Source organism: Polyodon spathula, chromosome 6 (genome assembly GCF_017654505.1).
Source record: "Polyodon spathula isolate WHYD16114869_AA chromosome 6, ASM1765450v1, whole genome shotgun sequence".
Taxonomy (NCBI): Eukaryota; Metazoa; Chordata; class Actinopteri; order Acipenseriformes; family Polyodontidae; genus Polyodon; species Polyodon spathula.
In genome coordinates, this window is record NC_054539.1 from 24,098,881 (window position 1) to 24,120,958 (window position 22,078).

The following is a 22,078-nucleotide window of genomic DNA, read 5'->3' on the forward strand; positions in this document are numbered from 1 at the left end:
AGGTGTGTCTCTGGGACCCGGGTTAACCCGAGTACGATGCAGGTACACTACAGGATTGTGACCCGGGTAGCCAGCACTGGGGTCTGGACCCAGGTAGGACTGCCAGTGTGATAGGGGCTTTAGACTCCTTCCTATGTCATCCTCTTCTTCAGTGTGTAGTGGCTGTGCCGCTTAATGTCAACAGTTCTCATTAATTACAACAAGCACTGTAAAGCAAACAATAATAGGCCACATTCAAAACAAAGATGGACAATTTAAAAAAAAAGGTTTACACCAATAACAGAAGAATTTAAACAGATGTTTTTAAAAGAGCAAGAAAATGAAAATACAAGAAGAACCCTTACTTACAAAGTCGTATTTGCGTTCAGTGGGAGTGTAACAGGGCAAGCAGCCCTGTACAGTATTTATTTTTAGAACAGGGTTTCCCCCTCCGCCCGTGTTATTTTGTGTTTGTTTATTTATTATTTATTTATTTATATATATTACGGTTCCTTGCCACTTTCGACACACCAGCTCCCCATTACTCTCTTATCTATCAATTGGGGGAGCCAGTATCATTTATTTTCGGACGTCGAGAGACGTGAGCACCACCACACAAGTCTTACTCTCTTGCCTCTCGCTCTCCTCCTCTCTTTTTGTATTATTGTATCCTAGGTCACTTCCGCTAACGGGGGTCATTCGGACTGGCCAAATAAAACAAGGACTAAAACAAAGCCATGCCCAAATAAATTTATGTTGTGTTCGAGACCTTGGGTTATTATTTATTTTCGTTTGTGAAAATGGTGTTGTTTTTTTGTTCAACCTTTTATTTTATTTAGTATTTAAATCAACGGCGCGCTGTGTCTTTTGCACTGCAGTACTACCTTACCTCTGTGTTTTTGTTCCTCCTTCTGGCCTGACGTCACCACTTAGCCATTTCCTGTCACAGGGAGAAATGAGAGAATCTCACAAGATATCTGAACAAGACAAACACCTTTAAAATTCTATCATCAGTAAAAATAAATAAATAGAGTTAAATAAATTAGTTTTCTAGAGATGTATACAATACAATATATTACAGATACAGACAGAAAAATGTTTTAAAATGAGCTTACTTTGACAGTAATACTCTTAGCCAAATCTTTTCAAAATGTGATACACCTATGTTTAAAACAAACAAACAGGGTTTAACACTTTTAATGGAACTATATCAATTAATAGCAAAAAACATTGAAGATCGCCCCAGTAAAAATGCCATTAGAGCAACAAAAGTGATTAACAGGCTGTTCTTGATTTACAGGCTCTTAATCATCATAAAAAGCGACAAAGCCTAGTTTAATTTGTGCAAGCACAATAATTAAGCATGATTAATAATTGCCGTCCTTTTAGTCTTCACAAGCCTTCAGGTTGAGAAGCTTCAAATCCTTATCTTATTATGATAGGTAAGCCCATTTAAAAAAAAAAAATCAGTCTTTTACATTTAGTTATTCTTTAAGTTCTGATTTGACATAAGAAATTGTATTTTAAAACAATGTGTTTTAGGTATACATTTCTAGTAGCACTGGTAGCAGTCACTGGGTTTAATACAAATGATTCCTGCTCTTACTGTGCAACTACTTTGCAGTTACAGTTGAATCTTGGAAATGGAGGTTGTTCTTAAGTATGAAATGTCTGTAACTCTGAAAATGAGTTTCCATTGGTTTAATAAATGCATACACCTGCTATATACAGCATTAATCTGGTGAATAATACAAAGTTACAGCACAGTAATGCAATACTCATATTGTTATGGTCTTTAAAACAGTACTATAGACGGAAAAGGCTACATTTTAGTTATATTTAAACCATAACTGTAGCAAAAACACAGATTTAAGCATCCAGGAAAACCTAGGTGGCATTAGTGTAGTTTGTTCAGTCATTCAGCTTTATTTGGCTTGAAACTGTGTTTTGTTTAAAACTAAAATGTTCCTAGTAAAATTGCTTGCATTTGCTTTTAAATCTGCCTCACTTTTGTCTGGATACATTTGTTGCTACAATAATTTTGCCTTCTCCATGACCAGAATAGTGGTTATTGAGGCAGAAATAAGTTCATTCCATATTGGAAAGACCCAGCAAAATGCTGGAGTGCTGTGTATTGCCACCCAGTACATTCAAATCCTCACCCTCCTAATTATCATGTAGTTTTGTCACAACTGCAATCAGTACCACACTGGAAAAGCAACCACAAACGATATGTTGTATTCAATGAAGTTACTGATTCACTGCATTTGTAGTGTGCTGTAAATGCCTTCTCACATACTAATTCAGATTATTATTATTATTATTATTATTATTATTATTATTATTATTATTATTATTATTTTATTTTTTTTTTTTTACTACATTCAGAAGTTAATTTGTTGTTGAACAAAGTGGACCTCTTGGGGGTAAGATTAGTTAATGTTGGAGTCTGGGAGTGAATTTATTCCTGAATGTGAAGGCAAGTGGTAGCGTGTATTAAAACTGAGTGCAGGGATCTCTAACGTTGGTCTTGAAGAGCCCCAATCCTGCAGGTATTATAGGTGTGTTTTAAACTAAACTACTGAGAAAAAAGTAATTGAGGTGAATGTTGCTAAATAAATTATAAGAAGAAAACAAACAAAAAAAAAAAAAACACACCAGAGGAATTATAATAGTTTAATTACTTTAAGCAAAGTTATTTCAAACAGATGAGCAGCTGTAGCCGCAGACAGGGGACCATCCTCTTGCCCCTTAACTGCGTCAGGGTAATTGGTGTTAAAATTATTATTACTTGTGCAGCTGCAAGGTAACCATACTGGGACTGAGGCTGCGCTATCCAGCCAGCCTGTTGATAATATGGACTACTCCATTTCCATTATGTCATTAACAGAACAGTATTTATTTATTTTTTTGCAACAGGAGATGCAGTTTGTAAGAGGGAGCAATGATCTGAGCTACAGATTACGCACCCACAGATTTAAACAAACAAGAGTAAAGAAGCTGTAGGCTTTAAAACTGAAATTAAGTGTGCTGTGTTCTTTTTTGGACTCCAGTAATGAATTAATTTTAGATTTCAGTGATAATGACATTTCTGTGCCTTGTTACAAAGTCAAAAATGTGTAATTATTACCATGGAACATGCCAAAGCAATGTCATTATCACCATTAAACTATAACATTTTTCTATTTATTTATTTACCTCTGTATGTCTGAAATAATTAGTTGTCCACTGAAAGACTACTTTTTAAGAGCAGGGCTTGAGTGTCCCTGTGAAGCGTTTCATCAATAAGCAGTGGTTTTAGAACATGACGTTTATTAGTGTCAAGGAACATGTAAAATAATATTATAAAACCTTTCTGTCTCAACTGTCTTTTAATAGCTATAGCTAAGTGTCATTGTCTGATGTATTTTCCATCAAAATGATGCAAACTGTAGAGTAAAAAAGCTTTGATAAATGAGGTGCAAAATGTCTTTAAAAGCTAACATATGTAAAATTGTTCTGAGAAATCAAAGGGAAAAGTGTGGGAAAACTGAAACAGAAAAGCCTCACAAAAAATAATCTGTCAGGTGATCCATTAATATGTTGCTGCTGTTCTCTTTGCTTTTTAAGAAACCAAATGGCAAAGTCAGTAATCAATGTTAAAAGATTACAGAGCAAACTTTGAAATGAACAGAGTTTATAAGCAGCAGTAACCAAGAAAAGTAATTTTAATCAAATGGAAGACTAAAGTAAAATGAAGTCTGGTACTCTTTAAAGGAAAGTAGGCACCACACTGCCAGAGACAACGTGGAACAGACATCTAAAGCTGTCATTCACCTCCCAGAGACCTGAGTTAAGCCCCCATCAAATAAAATTAGTTTGATGACTTCTGCTGTTTATTTTTCCCAAACAAAACAAATAAACTAGAACATGACAAAGCAAACAAACACAAAGAAGTATATACAAAAGAGCTCATACACACAGCAAAGAGACAAAAGAAAGGAAAGCATAGTCATTCCAGCAGCAGTTTGACCAGGGAGGTGGAAACCGAATCCCATGTCTCCACTGTCCCCAGTCTCGCCCCATTTAGTCTAGCTGTTGCCTGCTCCAGATGAACAATATCTCTAAACACAGTTAACCAGTAGTAGGCTGCAGCCTTTGCAGGCTCAATCCAAAGTTTGAGAATAACTTTGTTTGCAACTGTCAACCCTGCCAACAGAATGTTACATTGCATTGCATTAAGGTCAACTAGTGAATCATCATTGAGCAAAAATAAAACACCTAACAATATTGAAAGCACGTTGGGTATGTATTTCTAAAAACATATGAAGCACAGTACCAGGTGCACCAAGGTTTCAAATATTACAAGAAGAATCAGTGATAAATTTCAATAGAAAATATCTGCAGTTAGTTGCATACGCTCTATGAATAAGTATAATATATTAATTGATGTTTTTTTGAGGCTGCAATGGTATTTGACCATACAATATCCCAATTAGAAGGACTTCCCAAACTCCCCAGTTCCCAATCCCAAATCTTAACAACAGCCAAGGAGCCGTAAGATTTTTCTAACAAGTTATTGTAAATATCAGAAACAACCCCTGTGGGGGATTTGGATGGGGCAATCCAATCTGCAAAGGGATGATATGTCCAAACTGCATCCCATGGCACACCATAAGCACGCATAGCTGACCTAAACCTTTAAATACATGAGGAAATTAGCAACGGAGTAGGCCTCCTTGAGATCTTGAAACACACAGAGATCTCCATTACCAAATATGTCCCTAAGAGTGGCAATACCTCACGTTGACCAGGCTGGATAAATAAAGGGTTGGTTTCCTGTCAAGAGGAAGTAGTTATACCAGATTGGAGAGAATTTATTACATTTGTAAGGACCCCCCCAAATGTTTTTCAATGCTTTTCTATGTTCTCAGTGAGTTAGCTATAATAGGACCAAGTTTTAAATCAATATTTCTAGAGCTAATACCAGCAAAAGGCAGGTCTTGTAATATGTGACGTGATACCAAAGCTTCCTCCACAGAACGCCAGGGAATGTGAGAGTCATGTTCTACCCAGGTTCTCAAAGCTTTAATCTAAAAATCCCAGTAATAATACTTGAAACAGACAGTCCATCTGGCAATTTAGCTCATTGAAAAATAGTTAACCTTACACGAGTTCAATTGGAAATGTGCTCTTACGAACCCCCCCCCCCCCCCCCCCCCCCCCCCCCAATACATTTTGAGATCATTGAATGGGCTTCTTCAAAAAGGCAACATAGAAAACCAAAAAATTAATATGTGGCAGAACATTAATTTTGATTGTAAGGAGAACTGCCAAGCAGACCACCTTAAAAGATCAGCCTTGACCCTTTGCGTCATTTAATTAAAATTATGCCTAGACATCTGATATAAAAAAGATAGATTTGTATGCCTAGATATGCCCAACTTTTATCTATTGGGAGGATGGGAGGTGATATAACGTTCCCAGCAATAGAATTCAAAGGAAACAAAGTTGATTTGGTCCAGTTAATTTTGTAACCTGACATCTTTCCAAAAGCCTCAAACAATGTTAAATGTGGTACAGATTCCGAAATGTTGGATATGTACAAAATGACATTATCAGCATAGGAAAAAAGGCATGTTTTGAACCTTTAATTTCAATAGGAGTAATAAGACGGTTTTGTCTAATGGCTTGTGCTAATGATTAGGAAATAGAAGGGATGACAAAGGACATCCTTGCTGGGTTCCCCTCCCCAGAGAGAAGGGGCAAGATCGAGTGCCACCTGTGAGAACCGAGGCCATGGGAGTTCTATACAGGGTTTTCACATACCAATAAAGCCAGAGCCAAATCCAAAATGTTCCAAAACTAGCCAGAGGTACTCCCATTCCACCCAATCAAAGGTCTTTTCAGCATCCAGGGAGAGAACTGCATAATCAACAAGGTGAGGATCAGACATATGAATTACTTGAAGCAGACCCTGATTATTATCCAAAGCCAAACATCTTTTTATAGAAGGGGATCTTTACCTTTCTTAATAACAGAGATATCAGGGCAGTTTTCTGATCCCTATGAAATGATCCACTTTTAATTACAAAATATGTGGAGTCTGGAATCAAAGGTCGTTCCAACTATACTAATAGTTTGGGAAGAATACCATCTAAGCCAGGGACCTTGCCTTTTTTTCATTGATTTAATAGACATTTTTAGTTTATCTAATGTTATTGGAACATCAAGCCTTCTACTGTCCTCAGCTCCTAGTTTAGGAAGATCTCAATTATTTAAGAGTGTTTTACAATTATCATGATCAATCTGTGTTTCAGATTTATAAAGATTATAAAATACTCGAAACGCAGCATTTACCTCCTCTGGCTTTGAAACTAAAACATCTTTCTCTGTTCTAATTTCATTGATTCATCGTGTTTCAGTCTCAATGCCTGCAGCCAACTCAGTCTATCCCCTTGAAAATAATATTTCTGTCTAGTGCAGTGCATACTAAATTCAGCACTGGATAAAGACAATGCATTAAACTCACCCTTTAATACATTCAGTAGAATTATCATTGTTTAAAATTGTACCTTTATTAAAGAAACCTGGATGATCAACCGAGGTATGAAGCAGGGCATTCAATTGTATCAAAATGTGTAACCTGTTGTATTGCTGAACATTAGTAGTAATTACTGGGTCACTGCATGGAAACTACATTGTTATTGATACTACAGATGGGTTTTTGCTACTGTTTAGTACAGTTATATGTATACCTTCTAATTATCCCCTTGAAATAATGAATGCATCGTTATAGAATGTATTTAGATGTACGGCAATATGCCAATCAACTTTTTAGTACACGCTCACTTGTATTTCCAGCAAGATAAGGGACAGTGATGAAAAACATGACGAAATACTGTTGCATTTGATCAATAGACAGAGAAGACAAATGTGGGTACACAGAATACTACAGCGTAGGGAGTAGTTAGGGGAATTCCACACACGTGGGAGAACTGTCTTCCCATGAAGACAAGTTCTTTCAATATTTCAGGATGTCTGAGTGCTAGTTCAATTATATTCTGGCACTATTGGAAGATGACCTCCTAAAAGAGACAACCAAGTTCAGGAAGCCCATAGGAGTAAAGGAAAGGCTTGCAGTATGCCTCAGGTGAGTACATATATGAATTATTCATTGTTCATTCTTTGTAGTACATATTGAAAATGCCTATATGTACATATAATTTTTTGCAACTTATTAATTAGTTTTTAATACACCATACTAGGTTTTTTATTTTATGTAGTACTGTAAAAATGGGTACTGGCTATACGCACACTCCACTCATGGCAGGTTTTGTATAGTCAAGTGCTGAAAATTATGCCACCTGTATTGCCTCAAGAAAGTATGCATGGTCGCTTTGGGTACAACCACTTGCCATTTAAGTAAAACATAAAATACCTTCATATATCCTAAAACCAGTTTTCTGACATGATGTTCTGCAGTGGAACAATGGAGTGCAGTGTTCTCTGTAGTAAATAATTGCAATGCCTGTATTTACTGTTTATCGTTTTTAAAACAATATATAAAATAACGCTATGCATTGGGTATTACAACTCACTTAATATATTATTGGTTATAGTAAAACCACAAGACTTTGCAGTAATTTCATTACTTGACACTTGGCCCTTTTTTATTGAACTGAACAGTTCTACCACAATATATTGTCAGAGGTTTAAGAAGCTTGGAATGTAACTCATCCTAAAATCCAAGCAGGTCATGCTTTGCAGATTCGGTATGTTATGGAAATCTCCCATAGCCCCTGATGATGGGTTAAATAACTATACCATCTAAAAGGAGGAACGTAAAACTGAATATCTGACAACTGGATCCGACCGAAGTTACAGAAAATGATGGTATATAATACAAAAATAAAATACCAAAACAGCATCTTGTTTAAAATAGCAAACTGGGGCTTGTTTTTGTGTACACAATTGATGTCGTATCAGCTCTTACAGCATCGGGAACAGAATATATGATAAGAGTAGTGTTTCTAAGTAACGTTGCTCACACATTCAATCGTTTACGTGTCCTATTTTACCAATGCCAATTTACCTAGTGTATAAATATGACGGGTGGATTACAGTCAATTCCTGCATTGAATATTGAGAAACATGGCTGCTCTCATGCATGCTGTGCATTTAAGGCATAGACAGAGACAATTGCAGAGACAGACAGAATCGGCTCAAAGAAATCTCAAAAGACGATGTATGTGCAGTATCTTTGATATGCTTTCTGATCAGGAAATTATATTGAAGTACCGGTTGAAGAGGGAAGATATCCAACAGCTTTTGATACATTTCTTGAATGTCTCTGTACTTTACATATTTGCAGTACCTTTAAATGTATTTTATGTTACACACATTCACCACAACGATTATTAACTAAATGACTTGGCTTATGATTTTGTTGGGTTTACTGGGGCAGTGCCATTAATAGCTAACAGCATCCAAAATTAGCTGACTGCTTAATGGTTGCTCAAGGATAACATACATTGGAAGGTATTGGAATGTGAGGGCATGGCTTCTCTTTCTCTTCTGCATCTCGTTGTCTTACTCTTGGTTAGGCTACTTATTCAAGACCGAAATTGGAAAATTCCCACCATTTTACTTTCTGGTCATGCTACTGAGGGAAGTAATAAAACGGAACTTGGCTACAAGGCATTGCAAGATGCTGTTTTAATATTTGAGAGTTAAGTGATGCTAAATGTTGCTCAACCTGATTCTGTGAGATATGATATAATACAATACCTGTGATAGAAAGGGGTGGATACAGCTCAAAATAAATATCCTTAAGGTATCCTCTCAAACCTGCTATTGTGTTCATTTCTCATCTGTCAGGGTGAAACACATCCCAAAACTATTTACTCTTTCACAGAGTAAATGACTGCCTCTCTGGTGGCAGCATTTTTCCTGATGTTTCACACTATGCCTTCTAATAAGGGCTGTTTTCACAAGTGTCTGATTGCTTTTCTATGCTATTCTTACAATCTCATTAGAAGTCAGTTTAAGACTGACAGCCAAAAGTGCTTAAGTGAACTGAATTATGTAGCACATTAAAAAATAACCAAGTGTACACAGCTGCTTTTTCTCTTTTCATTTAGCTTGAAACAATCAAGGATTTGAAGGTACATTCCTTCTATCTATGTTTGCCTCATTATTCTGGCACGTTTTCCAGGCAAGAAATACGGCACTATATTCCTCAAGTTGCTCAGGGGGATGCAGGTTCACGCCTTGACCGTGCAAAGTTAGTAATCTTGGCTGGGGATTCCAATGGCTCTGGCACTCCCATGAGTTAGGGAGGCAAAATTGCCAGGAACTGTTTCTCCTCACTGCGATGAGGTTAAGAGGACACCTGCAGAGCTGCCCTTTGTCCTCCAGAGGCTAGAAGATTGCTGACATCTCAGTCTCCTGTTGAGCTGGGGATGGATGTTAGCCAGTGGATGTTAGTTTCCTAGGTATTTGATTGTATAGGCTTTCAGAAGGATTTGTCACACTGCAAGAAAATATAATTACTATGTGTAGGATTTAACCATTTACCACTTGATTATCAGAATATTTTAGTATTGCTCTAATACATTTCTTCTCAAACATTTCCTGTTTCTGCAGCAAAATAGAACATTTTAATATCTATGTTGCATGGACTTGAGATGCAATGGTTATGATTTTCCCAAACCAAAACCGTACTGAAACTGATATTTGCATAAAATTCCAAACCAAACCGACAAAAGAGAAAACCGGACCGTAACCAAAAGTCTTGGTGTTCAGATGTAAACACTACCCTAACTGAAGGGCTCATAAGGTTGGAGAGGGTTAAGAGGAGTGAGAGAGATAAATATATAACAAAGGCAACCATTTGCTTTATCCCCAGCACAATACTTGTTTTGCTTGTATTCAGACATGGGTTCAAATGCATTTAAATACAAATGCAAATAACTTCATGTTTTTGAAATTCTGAATTTGCAAATGCAAATATGATTCCTGCACTACCAAAACTAAATGCAAATGTAAATATGTGACTTTTACCAAATACATATCAAATATTTTTTCCATACAACAGACATTGATTGATTTGTCTATACAAACACTAGTACAATTTGGGCCATATTTATAACATACCAACTCCTTTATCGTGCCGGTAACAGTGTTTAACATGACTGTATTTTATTGGGTGATGCATAAATGTAATTTACCATCCAACAATCTGTATTGTGCCAGTATATGTCCCTGTAATAGGGCAAGATCTGTGCTGGCTGTCTGATGCACGCATGATCCTGCAGGAAGCTCGGCAGCCCTGAAGGTTCTGCCTGTCAATCATAGCACAGACACGGAGAAGGTGGGTGAGGGCTCGCTATCTGTCTCTCTCTCTCTCTCTCTCTCTCTCTCTCTCTCTCTCTCTCTCTCTCTCTCTCTCTCTCTCTCTCTCTCTCTCTCTGAGTGGCAATACTGTTGCATTTAATAAACATTAACTTCTCAAAAGTGGAGTCCTTTAGTTTACATCTTTCAGGTCGATAAACTCTACCAGCAATATTGAAAAGTCTCCCTACTGGTGCGGAAGAAGCTGAAATACAAAGATATCTTGGAGCAATCTTTGCCAGAGATGGGTACTGGCTCCCATGTCCTTTCCAAAACTCCAGAGGATTTGCTTCTCAGGCATACATGGTTCAGATAGGTAGTTTACAATCTCGGCCTCTACTGTAGAAAGTTTGGCCACACTGGAAGGAGCACACAGAAGTGAGCTGAAAAATCATTTTCTTGTCTTTGCAGGTGGTTCACAGAGTACATTTTCTATTTGTAAGGTCATACAAGCAGTTTCAGCTGCAGCCTTGAGAATAAAGTTCTCCTTTATGCTTGCTGCTTCATTGTATGTGCACCACTGTAACTTGAAATTAATGCATCACACATTCATCAGTTGACAGATGTTTGTTTACAGAGGTTTGCAAGGCATACACAAAGGGTGACTGAAATTTCTGACTTAAAGTCTTCATCTCAACCTTCAGAATCCTCGCACATAGCAATTCTATACTTCCAGAGACAGTATTTTCACATTGAATGCAATGAGTTGCACTTGGTGCAAGAATCTCCATCAAGTCACTGAGTACATTCCTATCATAAGCAGTAAGATGCTGCATAGTGTCAAGTTCCCTCAGGATGGAGTGGATCATGCTAAGTTGAGAGTTCCAATGTGTTGCATTGGCTGTCTTAAGGCATTTTTCAGACTCTAGTATATCTGATACATGGGTGGACCTGTCGGCATAAGAGACTATAGAGGCAGTTTTGCTCAAAACTTTTTTTATTTGACCATCTTAGTTGAAACCATCCATAATAACCAACTGTAATGTTTGAGCAAAGCAAAGAATGTGTTCCCACTGTTTCAACTGTGCATAGGTGGTGCTGTCAGAGCTGTAGGCAACAAGATCTTCTTCATCAGAATCATAAAAAGCATCTATATTCTCAAAGCCAGGTAGAGCGAATGCCTTAGTCATATTGGCAGCATTATCTGTGTTTATGTTGGTGACTTTACTTGTGAGATTAAAGCCAACAATGGTCTCATGATACTGTTCAGCTATACGCTTAGATGTGTGAGATCCACAAAAGCACTTGCAAGCAAGCATTACAGAGTTGATTGTCCAGTCCTGAATGAAATGAGCAGTAATCCCAATATAGTCGCGCATCTACCTGCTAGACCAGATGTCAAGGGTCACACAGACATTCTGGGATTGCTGTATACGAAGGGTGGGACCTTCTTTGAGCTGCATACACTTCTCATGAATCAATTTTGAGACAAGATGTTTTCTTCTGGGAACCTCATAACATGGGTCCAGCTTTTTCAAGAATGGAGGTATGTACTGTCAACCACAGAGAGTGGGATCAAGTCTCCTGCAGTGAAGGTCACTAGGTCATCAGTGATGTCAGTTTGGTGACAGTCTGTGGACTTGTACCTGCTCCTGCTGGTCTGCTTACACTTTCCTGGCAATTTTGAAGCACACTCATTGTAGACCTCCTTGTGTTTCCTCTGAAACAACAAAACCAACAAAAAAAAAAACCTATTAATATGGAGTACACTTGCATATATTCTAACTGCCTATAAAGAAGTAATCTTGCATGTAAACTGTGTATAATTGGTAGAACACACTCAGAATATGTATAAGGCTACATTAACAATTTCTTTAAAATTACATTATTGTTTTATATTGCACTTAATGTGGAAATAAACAAAAGGAAAGAGATTACCTTACGATGTCTGAGAAGATTGGATGTTGCTTTAGTTGAGCAAGAAAACTCATCATAGCAATAATTACATTTTACAGGGTATTTACCCTTGTCATCTGGCTTGTCAAGCACTTTATAGTACTGCTGTATGACAGACTGAACTGCACTTGACATCTTAACAATAGGATTGACTTAAGTAGAATGATACTACAGTGCTCTGTTGTATTTTTCTGTATATTTTCTAGCCTTCTAACATCTATGCAGGATATTTATAGTCATTAATAGTTACATATGGTGTTTAACTCAGAACAACAAAGCATCCAATAAATGGCAATTGAATAATTAAAATTACCTACCTTTGTCAAACTGTGTCTCCTTATACTTCAACGGTTGAGAAGATCATGAGCAGGTGAACTTGACTGAGCTGAATGTGTGGTAATTGTAGAGGTGTGATTTGCAGGTCTCATCTTGATGAATAGGGGTTACACACAGGTGAAAACAACTTTTGCAATGTATTGAACAGCATTTAAATGCATTTGAAATGTTTTTGAAACTTTCCCATGATTTTAATTACAACTGCAAATACTTGTATTTCAGAATAGGAAAATACCAAGTGAAATGCAAATAGTTTTGCATTTGAATTTTACCCCAAGTCTGGTTTGTATAGGTGTATTTGTTTTGGCCATCGTGCATTTTTGTTTTGTTTCGTTTGGGTATCTGGGTATTTTGATGTAAAACAACCAACTCCCAAAATCCCCAAATTCCTGTAGCACAGAGGGTCACAAGGGCCTCAGCAGAGAAGGAATTAAATTACTCTGTGTAGACCTAATTAAAAATTAAGCAATTATGCTAAACTAACCAACAGCAACCAAATGCAAAAGTATTGAAAGAAAATATTAGTCCTGAACCATTGTGAAACTAGAATAAACTGTGCAAAGCTGCAAAATGAAAGATATCTGGAAACTGCTTTAAATGAAATGCTGCCTTATATTGGCATATTGATTGAATTCAAGAGTCAAATGTATCTATTGTATATTTCACGAGCTGCAGTTCTACTCAGGCATGATTTGCATGTGAATTGCCGCTGTGGGGTACCAGGAAAATAATAAATAAAAAGTTGAATGTCTTTTAATACATTATATTATTTATTGTGTCTAATTGTATAATACATTGGTATTAGAGATGCAATACCACTGCATTGAGCTTATTTATCACAGTTAAGAAATGACTAGTGTGTAATAGCATGTCCATTTCTTTCCCTAGGCTGCAAAAATGCAGTTCAGATTTTTGGGTTTTAAACTTTCATTTCGGGTTTACCGAAAATAGATTGGATCAAAAACAGCTGAAAGACTGAAACCGATCTGATCATAACCGACTTGCATCCCTAGTGTGGACAATTGTGTGGATACTGTGTTGGAATTAAGCGGAGGAGCAGTGTAAAAACTTAGGGTCTAACAAGATTGCTTTCCAGTGTATCTACTCAAAGCTTGATTCCCTTGTGTATTAGGGTCATTAATTATTGCCTAGATGTCTTGGATCAATAAACCAGTGGAAAAACAGAAATTTCAAATTTCTTTTTGTTGTACTAACAAAATTAATATATTTTTTTTTATATCAACAGACAAAGACTGGAATAGCATTGCTGTATAATGAAGAGTCTAATCATTCGTATGACATTCGACTAAAGCTAACAAAAGAAATATTAACAATTCAGAAACAAGACGTCATTGGCATCAGTGGAAGTGAATCAAATTCAAACGTAAGTACTTTCTTGACTGTTTCCATTGAAATTCAAAAAGCTTCCCTTATTTTACCTTAAGGGAAAGTTGCCCATCCATGGCACTCTCTGATGGACATGCGGTGTGTATGAAAATGCAAATTGCGTATGCGTGTTGTATTTCGTCATACTCGCGATTGAGTGTGCGTATACATGACTTTCATACTTGCGTATTGAGTATGTGTAAAGCTCAATTTGTAAATGTACCACTTTTGCAAAAGTCTATGCCAGTAATCATGCAAATACACACATTTTATGAAAACAAAATAATGGATCACATATAAAAATAACAACAACCTTCCTCCAGGGCTTGAAATGTCATAACTTCAGTCCAGTACAAATTCAACCTACAAAAATATCTAAAAAAATTATAGACTTTACCTTATGCCCACAGTTATTGCATCTGCTATGATTAGCTGCTGCATGGTAGCCAAAAAATGGCCAAACATCACTTTTTTTGCTGACCCATTGCGGCTCAGCCACGGTGACGCAACTGCTTCACAGCTGGTGCATCTTCATCGCCTTATTGGCCTTCCTCCTCCTCCTCCTCCTCACCAACAACAGTTCCAAGTTTCTTCAGTATCTTCTCCCAATGTTATTTGATCATGTACTCTGTCTGAGCTCTTGTGTCTTTATATAATTGCTTATGTGCATTACTGCAGTAGTTACTAGTTCTCAACAGTCTTCTAGCTCATATCCGGCTCCACTACATGGTGTTTTGTTATTGGTTCTTATGATCTAATGTATTATTACCTCTGTCTGTGCTAATTTAAGTTATTTTTTTAATTTTCCCTCTATTCTGTCTATGTATTCCGGTTGCTCAAAAGATTTTTTGTCCAAAACATACTTAAGCAAAAACACAATCTATATGCAATTCATTTTGATTGTGTATGCGTATACTCAATGAGAATTAGTATATGCAATTTTGTGTTTGGGTATATGTATACTCACCCCATCTATACTCTCATCTGATGTAAACATAAATAATAATATTCTGGTGTGCTAATATAAATAAGATTATTGGCTAAAACTAAACTGGGATATATGTTGAGTCTCAATGTAAATTTCTTCTCAAAGATTCTTTATTTGCAGCAAAATTGAGCTAGAGTAGAACTAGAGTTCCATTTTAAAACAGGATTGTTTTTTATAAAGAAAAACACTTAACATATTTTTTCACTTTGTTGTGTGGTGAGCTGTTACAAGTTTAGACATAGTCGGTGTTTCCATGCAGTTTAGAGACTCCAAATTCTCCATCCATTGCCATGAGAATATGATGTAACCGCACCTATTACACACATTTCTCACACTATAGGAAGTGTGGTGCGAAAACAAGTTACAGCTGAAAAGGGTGGGTAAATCGACCTCTCACAGTAAAAACCCACACAAATTGAGAAAAAAAGAATGTTGTGGTCAAAAGCCGTACCTTATGTTCAGCAGACTTTAGCTGTGAAGATCCCATTTGTGACGAAACCTTGTGCAACTTTCTCCTGTAACTAAAGACAGTACAAAGCAAGTCTTTATTAACAACTGAGATCTGCTGGAAGTAGTCCTGGCAAGCTCTTTGACCAAATATGAAAAAATAAGCATACGGTAGGACGTGTTTAGAGACTTCTTCATTCAGTATGTTTTTTTTTTTTTTTTTTTTAACTAAAATTATTGTGATAATTTATTCAATAAATACATAAAGAAATATATAAGAAAGTACTTTGGAAAGCCTCTTTCAAAGACATTTTTCATCCATTACACTTTTGTTATCTTTGTTTGGTCATCGGATAGCTGATTGCTTTTAGCCTAGACTTTTCTGTCCCTTAGCAATATGATGCAGTTTATTGTACTCTAGCCTTCATCATGTATCATCAGTACCTACAGTGCCAATAACAGAAAAAGTCACGTTTGTGCCGCAAAATGTATTAAATTATGATAGCTGGGAATTGGTGCCAGTGGTCTCCTGGATATTGCTGTGAGCTACCGACAGCACCAGGCTTGAGTTATCACCTACAGAGTTAAAGTAACATCTCTAAAACCTAATTCATTCAGCAAGATCTGTTTTAGAAGAACAAAAACATGAACAAGAAAAACAAAACTGTTGATTCCAAGAACTTGTTAAAAAAGACAAATATGGGGCTTAACATCAGTTTGCTGCAAGTCTTATATAACGAAGTTCCAGAAACTTATAAAAATGCCTGGGTGGATTAGCATCTACTGAGAAAGGTGTTGAGCTCGTATGGACTAACAGTGTATTAGATCCCCAATAACAGCAACAGCAACAAAATACCTAACCACACTCTACTGGCGAGAGGCTTGCACTGTATTTGTGGAGAAATGTGGGCGAGGGTAGCCTATTTTAGATTTACTACCAGTATTGTGAAAATGTAGTGTACTAAACATTTTGACTGGATAATTTTGATATCATTCGTAGGCTACTATAGGATATATGCAGCCAAAAAATGTTTAGCAAATAAAAGTACATGGATAGTACACAGTATCTATCAGTTTCTACGGGAATGCTGGTATTTGTTTTTGTTTTTTTGTGTGTTTTTTTCTTTTATTTGTGAAATGCTATGTCTTGGTTTTTGTTTGTTTTCCTTGCTTTTTTATTATATTTTAATGGTGGACTAATGAGGCAGGCTGACTTCCGGTTCTTCAACACAACCCCAAAAATTTGTGGAAACTCAGTTTAAGAAAGCTGCACAATATGTGTAGTTGTGCCAGGCCAAATTTAAATATACTCTCCCATATTGTAATATTAATTAGGTGATTTGCATTTGGAAGGAGAACTACTCTCCCTAAAAGAGAACTACATGAAACCCAGATTACACAAAATGTACTACCAAAACAGTGTGAGAAAGAGAATTACTTTTATTTGTCCATGAGAAGAGAAAAATAAACAGGTCCACCCTATAATATTTATATATATATATATATATATAATATATATTATAGATATAATATATATATTATATAATATATATCAAAAGTTATATATATTATAATATTAGTTAGCAAATGCATAGTGGTGGCCTGAAACTTGAGAATCTATCATGTTCTTGAAAGGTACCAAGACTTTTTAGAAGAATTTAGGAATACCCAATTGTGTAGGCTTGGTTTCAAAATAAAATTTAAAAAAAGATAATTAATAGAATTTATTTATGTCACATATCCAGGCAGTAGCCAGGCACTTGTCCATGTACTGCAGCTGAGCAACGTGCAAATAAAGTGTAAATAAACAATTATTTGTATGATTTTAACCGCGGCCTGTGCCTCATAGCTGTGGCCTTGCATGTAGTATTTTATTAATGTATGTGTTCTAATTCGTTATCAATATACTGTATATAGTTACTATTTAAGGCCCTAGATTATGGGTGGAAATCAATTGTGGCAGAAAAATGAAACACTATTCTTTATTATCCTTTAGACAAACATTTCCAAGTGCTAAACTTGCTCATGGACAAAGTGCATGGGAAAATCATTCTGAGGGTGAATGTGGGCAATAGCTGACACCATATGCAAAGGTATATTCCAAATGCAGGTATACAGAACTTGTCTTTGCCAATGTTTATGTATTAACAAATTCAAAAATAGAAAACTTCTTACGTGCCAATTGGCAGTCTGTTAAAATAAGCCCTACAGAGAGTTAATATTAGGAGCAGATTGCTCTTTCTCAGTTAAAGAGGTCTCTCCTGGTAAGAAAGTAAAGATTTGGCTTATGTATGGATAGATATTGTATTCCATCTGCCTGTGTTTTATCTTAAATGTTTAGTGTAAGTTGCTATAAAACGTAATTTTCTTTGTTCTCATAATCATTAACACTCTGACAAATCCCTTGTTGTGTTGTTGCCAATTCTTCTGTTTTCCGGAATAAATTTTGACTTTGTCTCATGTGAACTCCTTTTCCTGCCCCAAAATCTAACTTGAGTTTATGTATCTGTGGTATATGTATGATATGAGGAGGTGGGAATCCAAGTGGACAACCTTCATTTTTTGCTATACTAATATTGGTGAAACCCATAGTATTGTTATGTTTATGATTCTACAGTTCTTATTGACTCGAGGTGATTGCTGATGACAAACAGATGAGACTGTGTAATGCAATTCCAAATGGTCTTTTTAATTTACACCTCAAAACACAGTAAATATACACAAAACATACAGTGTTGTTCATGTTACAGTGTGTCTACCTACTGCACTCCAAGAACATTTTGTCTTCCTTTCTTTTTTCACTGTCAAAGCACTGCTACTCTGATGACAGCCCACTTTCTCATTTGCTCTTACTCGATCACAGTGAAAGGGCCTTTTCGCTGTGCTGCAGATCTTTTACAGTTACACTTTCTGTCATCTTCTTTGACCTTGAAAAGGAAACAAAACTCTGATGTATATGTCAAATAAACAAAACATTTGATCCAAACTGCTACACAGGAGTTTTGTAAAATACAGAACAGCCTCATTTGATTTTAACCTCCTCATATACTGGTATACAGTGTGTAGATCCAAGGTGGTATTCTTAACCCTGTCTTGAAACATACTATTGTTTTACCAAGCTAAATTACAGCTGTACTTTTCTATTTTTGCCTAAATATAGTATTGTGCAATTTTTTAAAGCACAGAACTGTTACTCTTCGACGACAAGCTGTTGGGGGATTGGGACTGAGCATAAAAGTAAGTATACCTTTTTACTTAGATATTTTAAAGTGTTTTTTGATGTTGACTTTTAAAATGTACATATTTTAACTGAATAAAACATCATTAAAAACAATGTTTTTTCTTTTAGGGGGGTGCTGAGCATAAAGTGCCCGTGGTCATATCAAAAATATTTAAAGATCAAGTAGGTAAGATGATCTTTCTTTAATATTTGTAATATAAATAAATAATCTATTACTGTAGGTACTATATTCTAATAACAAACTACAGTGTAAAAACTTAGACCCCAAGACAACTCTAAAGTTTGTAATTCTTAGTTTAACCCTCATAAGGTAACCTGGGGTCCGTTCAGACCCCACAGTGCTTTAGCCCCAGTTATTATGTGGATCTAGTGATTTGATTCTTGTTTCCTTTGAGGTAGTTGTCAGGCACCCATCAAGGATAAATCTAGTCCAGGTTGTCTGGTTGAATTTCACAAATTATTTTAGGTTTGGGGTCCTGTGATAGGATAGTCGCAGTGTGCAGGTGCGTGGTGATGTCACGGACCAGGAAGAAGAGAGACAGCACACAGAGATGTGGAGTTTTACTCAGCATTTAATAAATGAACAAACAGAAAATAAAAGGTTGAACAAACCACCACGTGGCACTTGACGCCAAAATAAACAGACAAACAAAATGAACAGACACTGACACACATGGATGAACACTAAACAAACAAGTACCATGCTGGTCCTCCAGCACAATGTAGCAATTGATTATTTTACTTTACTTTTCTCTACGTCTCTCTCCCTTTTTTCACCCTGAACACACAACCCTAAGTGGGTGAAAACGTGCACCTTTTATACATCTGAACCGAGACTCGATTGCTAATCAATCATTCAATTGGAGTCTCGGTACATCTGCACATGAATTAATTAGTGCACTCCCATGACACACATTATACATATTTTATCTGCACATGAAGTGATGTGCAATCCTCGTGCCTAAATTCAAATCTACATTTACATTACTCGCGCTCATAACCCACACTATATCCCGCGCATCTATACATATACACCCACATTAAACACACAACATATAAACATAAAGACGCACAGAGGCGGGAACACTGCAACATGTTCGTATGAACTCCAGGCGTAGTGTATGGGTGGGCCCGACCTTCTTGCATGAATATCTCAGGTACTGTAATAACTAGCTTCCTGGGACAGAGCTTTCCAGTGATGCATTGTATGTCCTGAACACATGTTCCTAATAGGGGTGGGTTAGAGTACTCAAGCACTAGAAATAATTATAAATACACAATTATACAATTATAAATAAATAAAAGCACTAATTTATTACTTGAGTACTTGAAAATATGTAAATAACATCTCTTCATGAATGTAAGTTCAATATATTGTAGCAACCCAGTCAGCTCAGGTTGGCAGACTTTTGTTTCATCTGCTACTGTGCATTCACGTTATCTGTATTGTCCCGGGGCGGGACCATACCACTAGTTTCGGTAGTGTGGATGTTTGTGTGTGTGTAAGCTGCTGTTGTGTGTGGACCATGGGACTCTCGCTCTCTTCTCTGTGTGTGAGGGGACTGATAGAGCCAGAGCCTGTATGTACTAGCCATGGAAGTCATTTTGATGGTTTGAGGTTTTCAAATTTAAATTACTCTGCATGTCTGAAAGTTATGTGGTTGTCCGTTTATGACTTTTCCTAAATAAATACGCTGACGCTGTTTGAAAGGCAGAATCACAAAAATAAGGAAGTTATAAGCCCGCCCACCTAGCAACAAAGCTATAATTTTGACTGACTTTAATAATAATGTTTTTCATTTTGAATACAACCTAAAATATTATATATGTTTATATTATATATATATATATTATTATATATATATATTATAGTGAGCAGGTCTGAGGGTTAAATTCCTCCATTTGCTGAAAACTATTTTTTTTGTTTTGTGTGTAAAAATTAAAAACAAAACAAATGCACATTGGTTTAATTTAATGTGTTTTGTTAATTATTATTTTATTATTAATTATCCCCTACACCTGGGGATCATTATAAATTAGAGCCAGGTGCAGGGTATTTAAAGGAAGCAACCAGTCTGTTCTGGGCTGCTGGAGTATATAGAAGCCTGCTTGATAGTGTGCTCAAGTGTATACAAAGAGAAAATGTAGTGTAAAACCTGTGTAGTTTGTTTTGCTTATTTATTTGTCAGGTAAACAGCTTAGCCATCCTGCAAGATAGTTTAGGTTCCTGTATGTGTGTTATTGCTTGAAAATAGAGCTAGGTGCTTGCTTTGTTTCTTTGTCTTTGTTTGTTGATTAAAAATAGCGTGTAAGCGCTCAGAACTTCATTTCAGTGTCTGGGTCTGCTTTTAAAGGGGCAACAAACCGTGTGAGTGAGTGGGCCGCTCGATCGCTATATATATATATATATATATATATATATATATATATATATATATATATATATATATATATATATAATAATATAATTAGAATGTGTGTGTGTGTGTGTGTGTGTGTGTGTATAATCCTGTTATCTATACTGGACCTGGCAGCCATCAATTCCTTTGTTTTGTATAAGGAATGCACCAAGGAAAATCAGTAGGAGAGATTTCATCTTGAAGCAGATCAACCTGGATTCTGTGCTGCACCGAATGACACACGCAAGAGCTAACACGTGTTACTTTCATTTTAGATTAAAAACTACTTTTGTTTTTACAGTTTTGTATGTACATATACCTGTTTACACACTAGTTTCTTTTAAAATGTTCATTTCATTTTTTTTTGTTTTCATTTTTTGAAGTAGTGCCTTATATGTGGTAAGAAAATAAACCTTTTTCTGTTTAATTGTTCATTTAAATACAGCGTTTCGACATTGAATAAAACTTGAGGTGTATCAGATAGTTGTCTTTCATTTTAATATTGTTGTTTAAAATGTACCATCATAATGACCTGCCGGCAGTGGTTCTAGTGTTAACGTGCTCATTTTTGTGGTGCATATGTAGAATAATATTGTCTGGAATTAGGTCTGAGTACGCATGGATTAGATTCACGACAGCCGGCCCAACCCTTGTCTCTTAGCTACACAGTTCCCTTATATGCATCAAGTCCCACCCCGTTAACCCACTGCAGCCAATCTCTATTGATATGACTGCTGTTGAAATCTCGGTCTTAACTAGTATGAAACTCAGTACACCTGTGTAACTCAATACACTTGCTGAAGTCACGTTTGTCAGTCAGCTTAGTGCCTCCGTCTGTCAGGAGGCCAATTTTTACACCCTCCATTCACCCTGTTACAAGCACCAAGCAAATTTTTAACAAAAAATCTTTGAAAATAGTTGCAACATGATTTAACTTTTTTTTTTTTTGAGAGGTAAGCAATAATATTAAAAGTTAATACAAAAAGTTGCATTCATTCGTACACATTTAAATTAGAAGCCTTCAGAAAAAGG

General features: G+C 36.3%; 1 protein-coding gene across 1 annotated transcript in view; it reads left to right on the top strand.

Annotated features, from left to right (window-relative positions):
• sntg2 (syntrophin, gamma 2) overlaps positions 1-22,078 on the top strand; it is a 129,799-nt gene that overhangs the window by 52,830 nt on the left and 54,891 nt on the right. Inside the window, exons 2-4 of the mRNA XM_041251563.1 lie at positions 13,832-13,969; positions 18,587-18,643; positions 18,756-18,813. Coding sequence (XP_041107497.1) covers positions 13,832-13,969; positions 18,587-18,643; positions 18,756-18,813 — 253 coding nt within the window. The remainder of the gene's footprint in view (positions 1-13,831; positions 13,970-18,586; positions 18,644-18,755; positions 18,814-22,078) is intronic.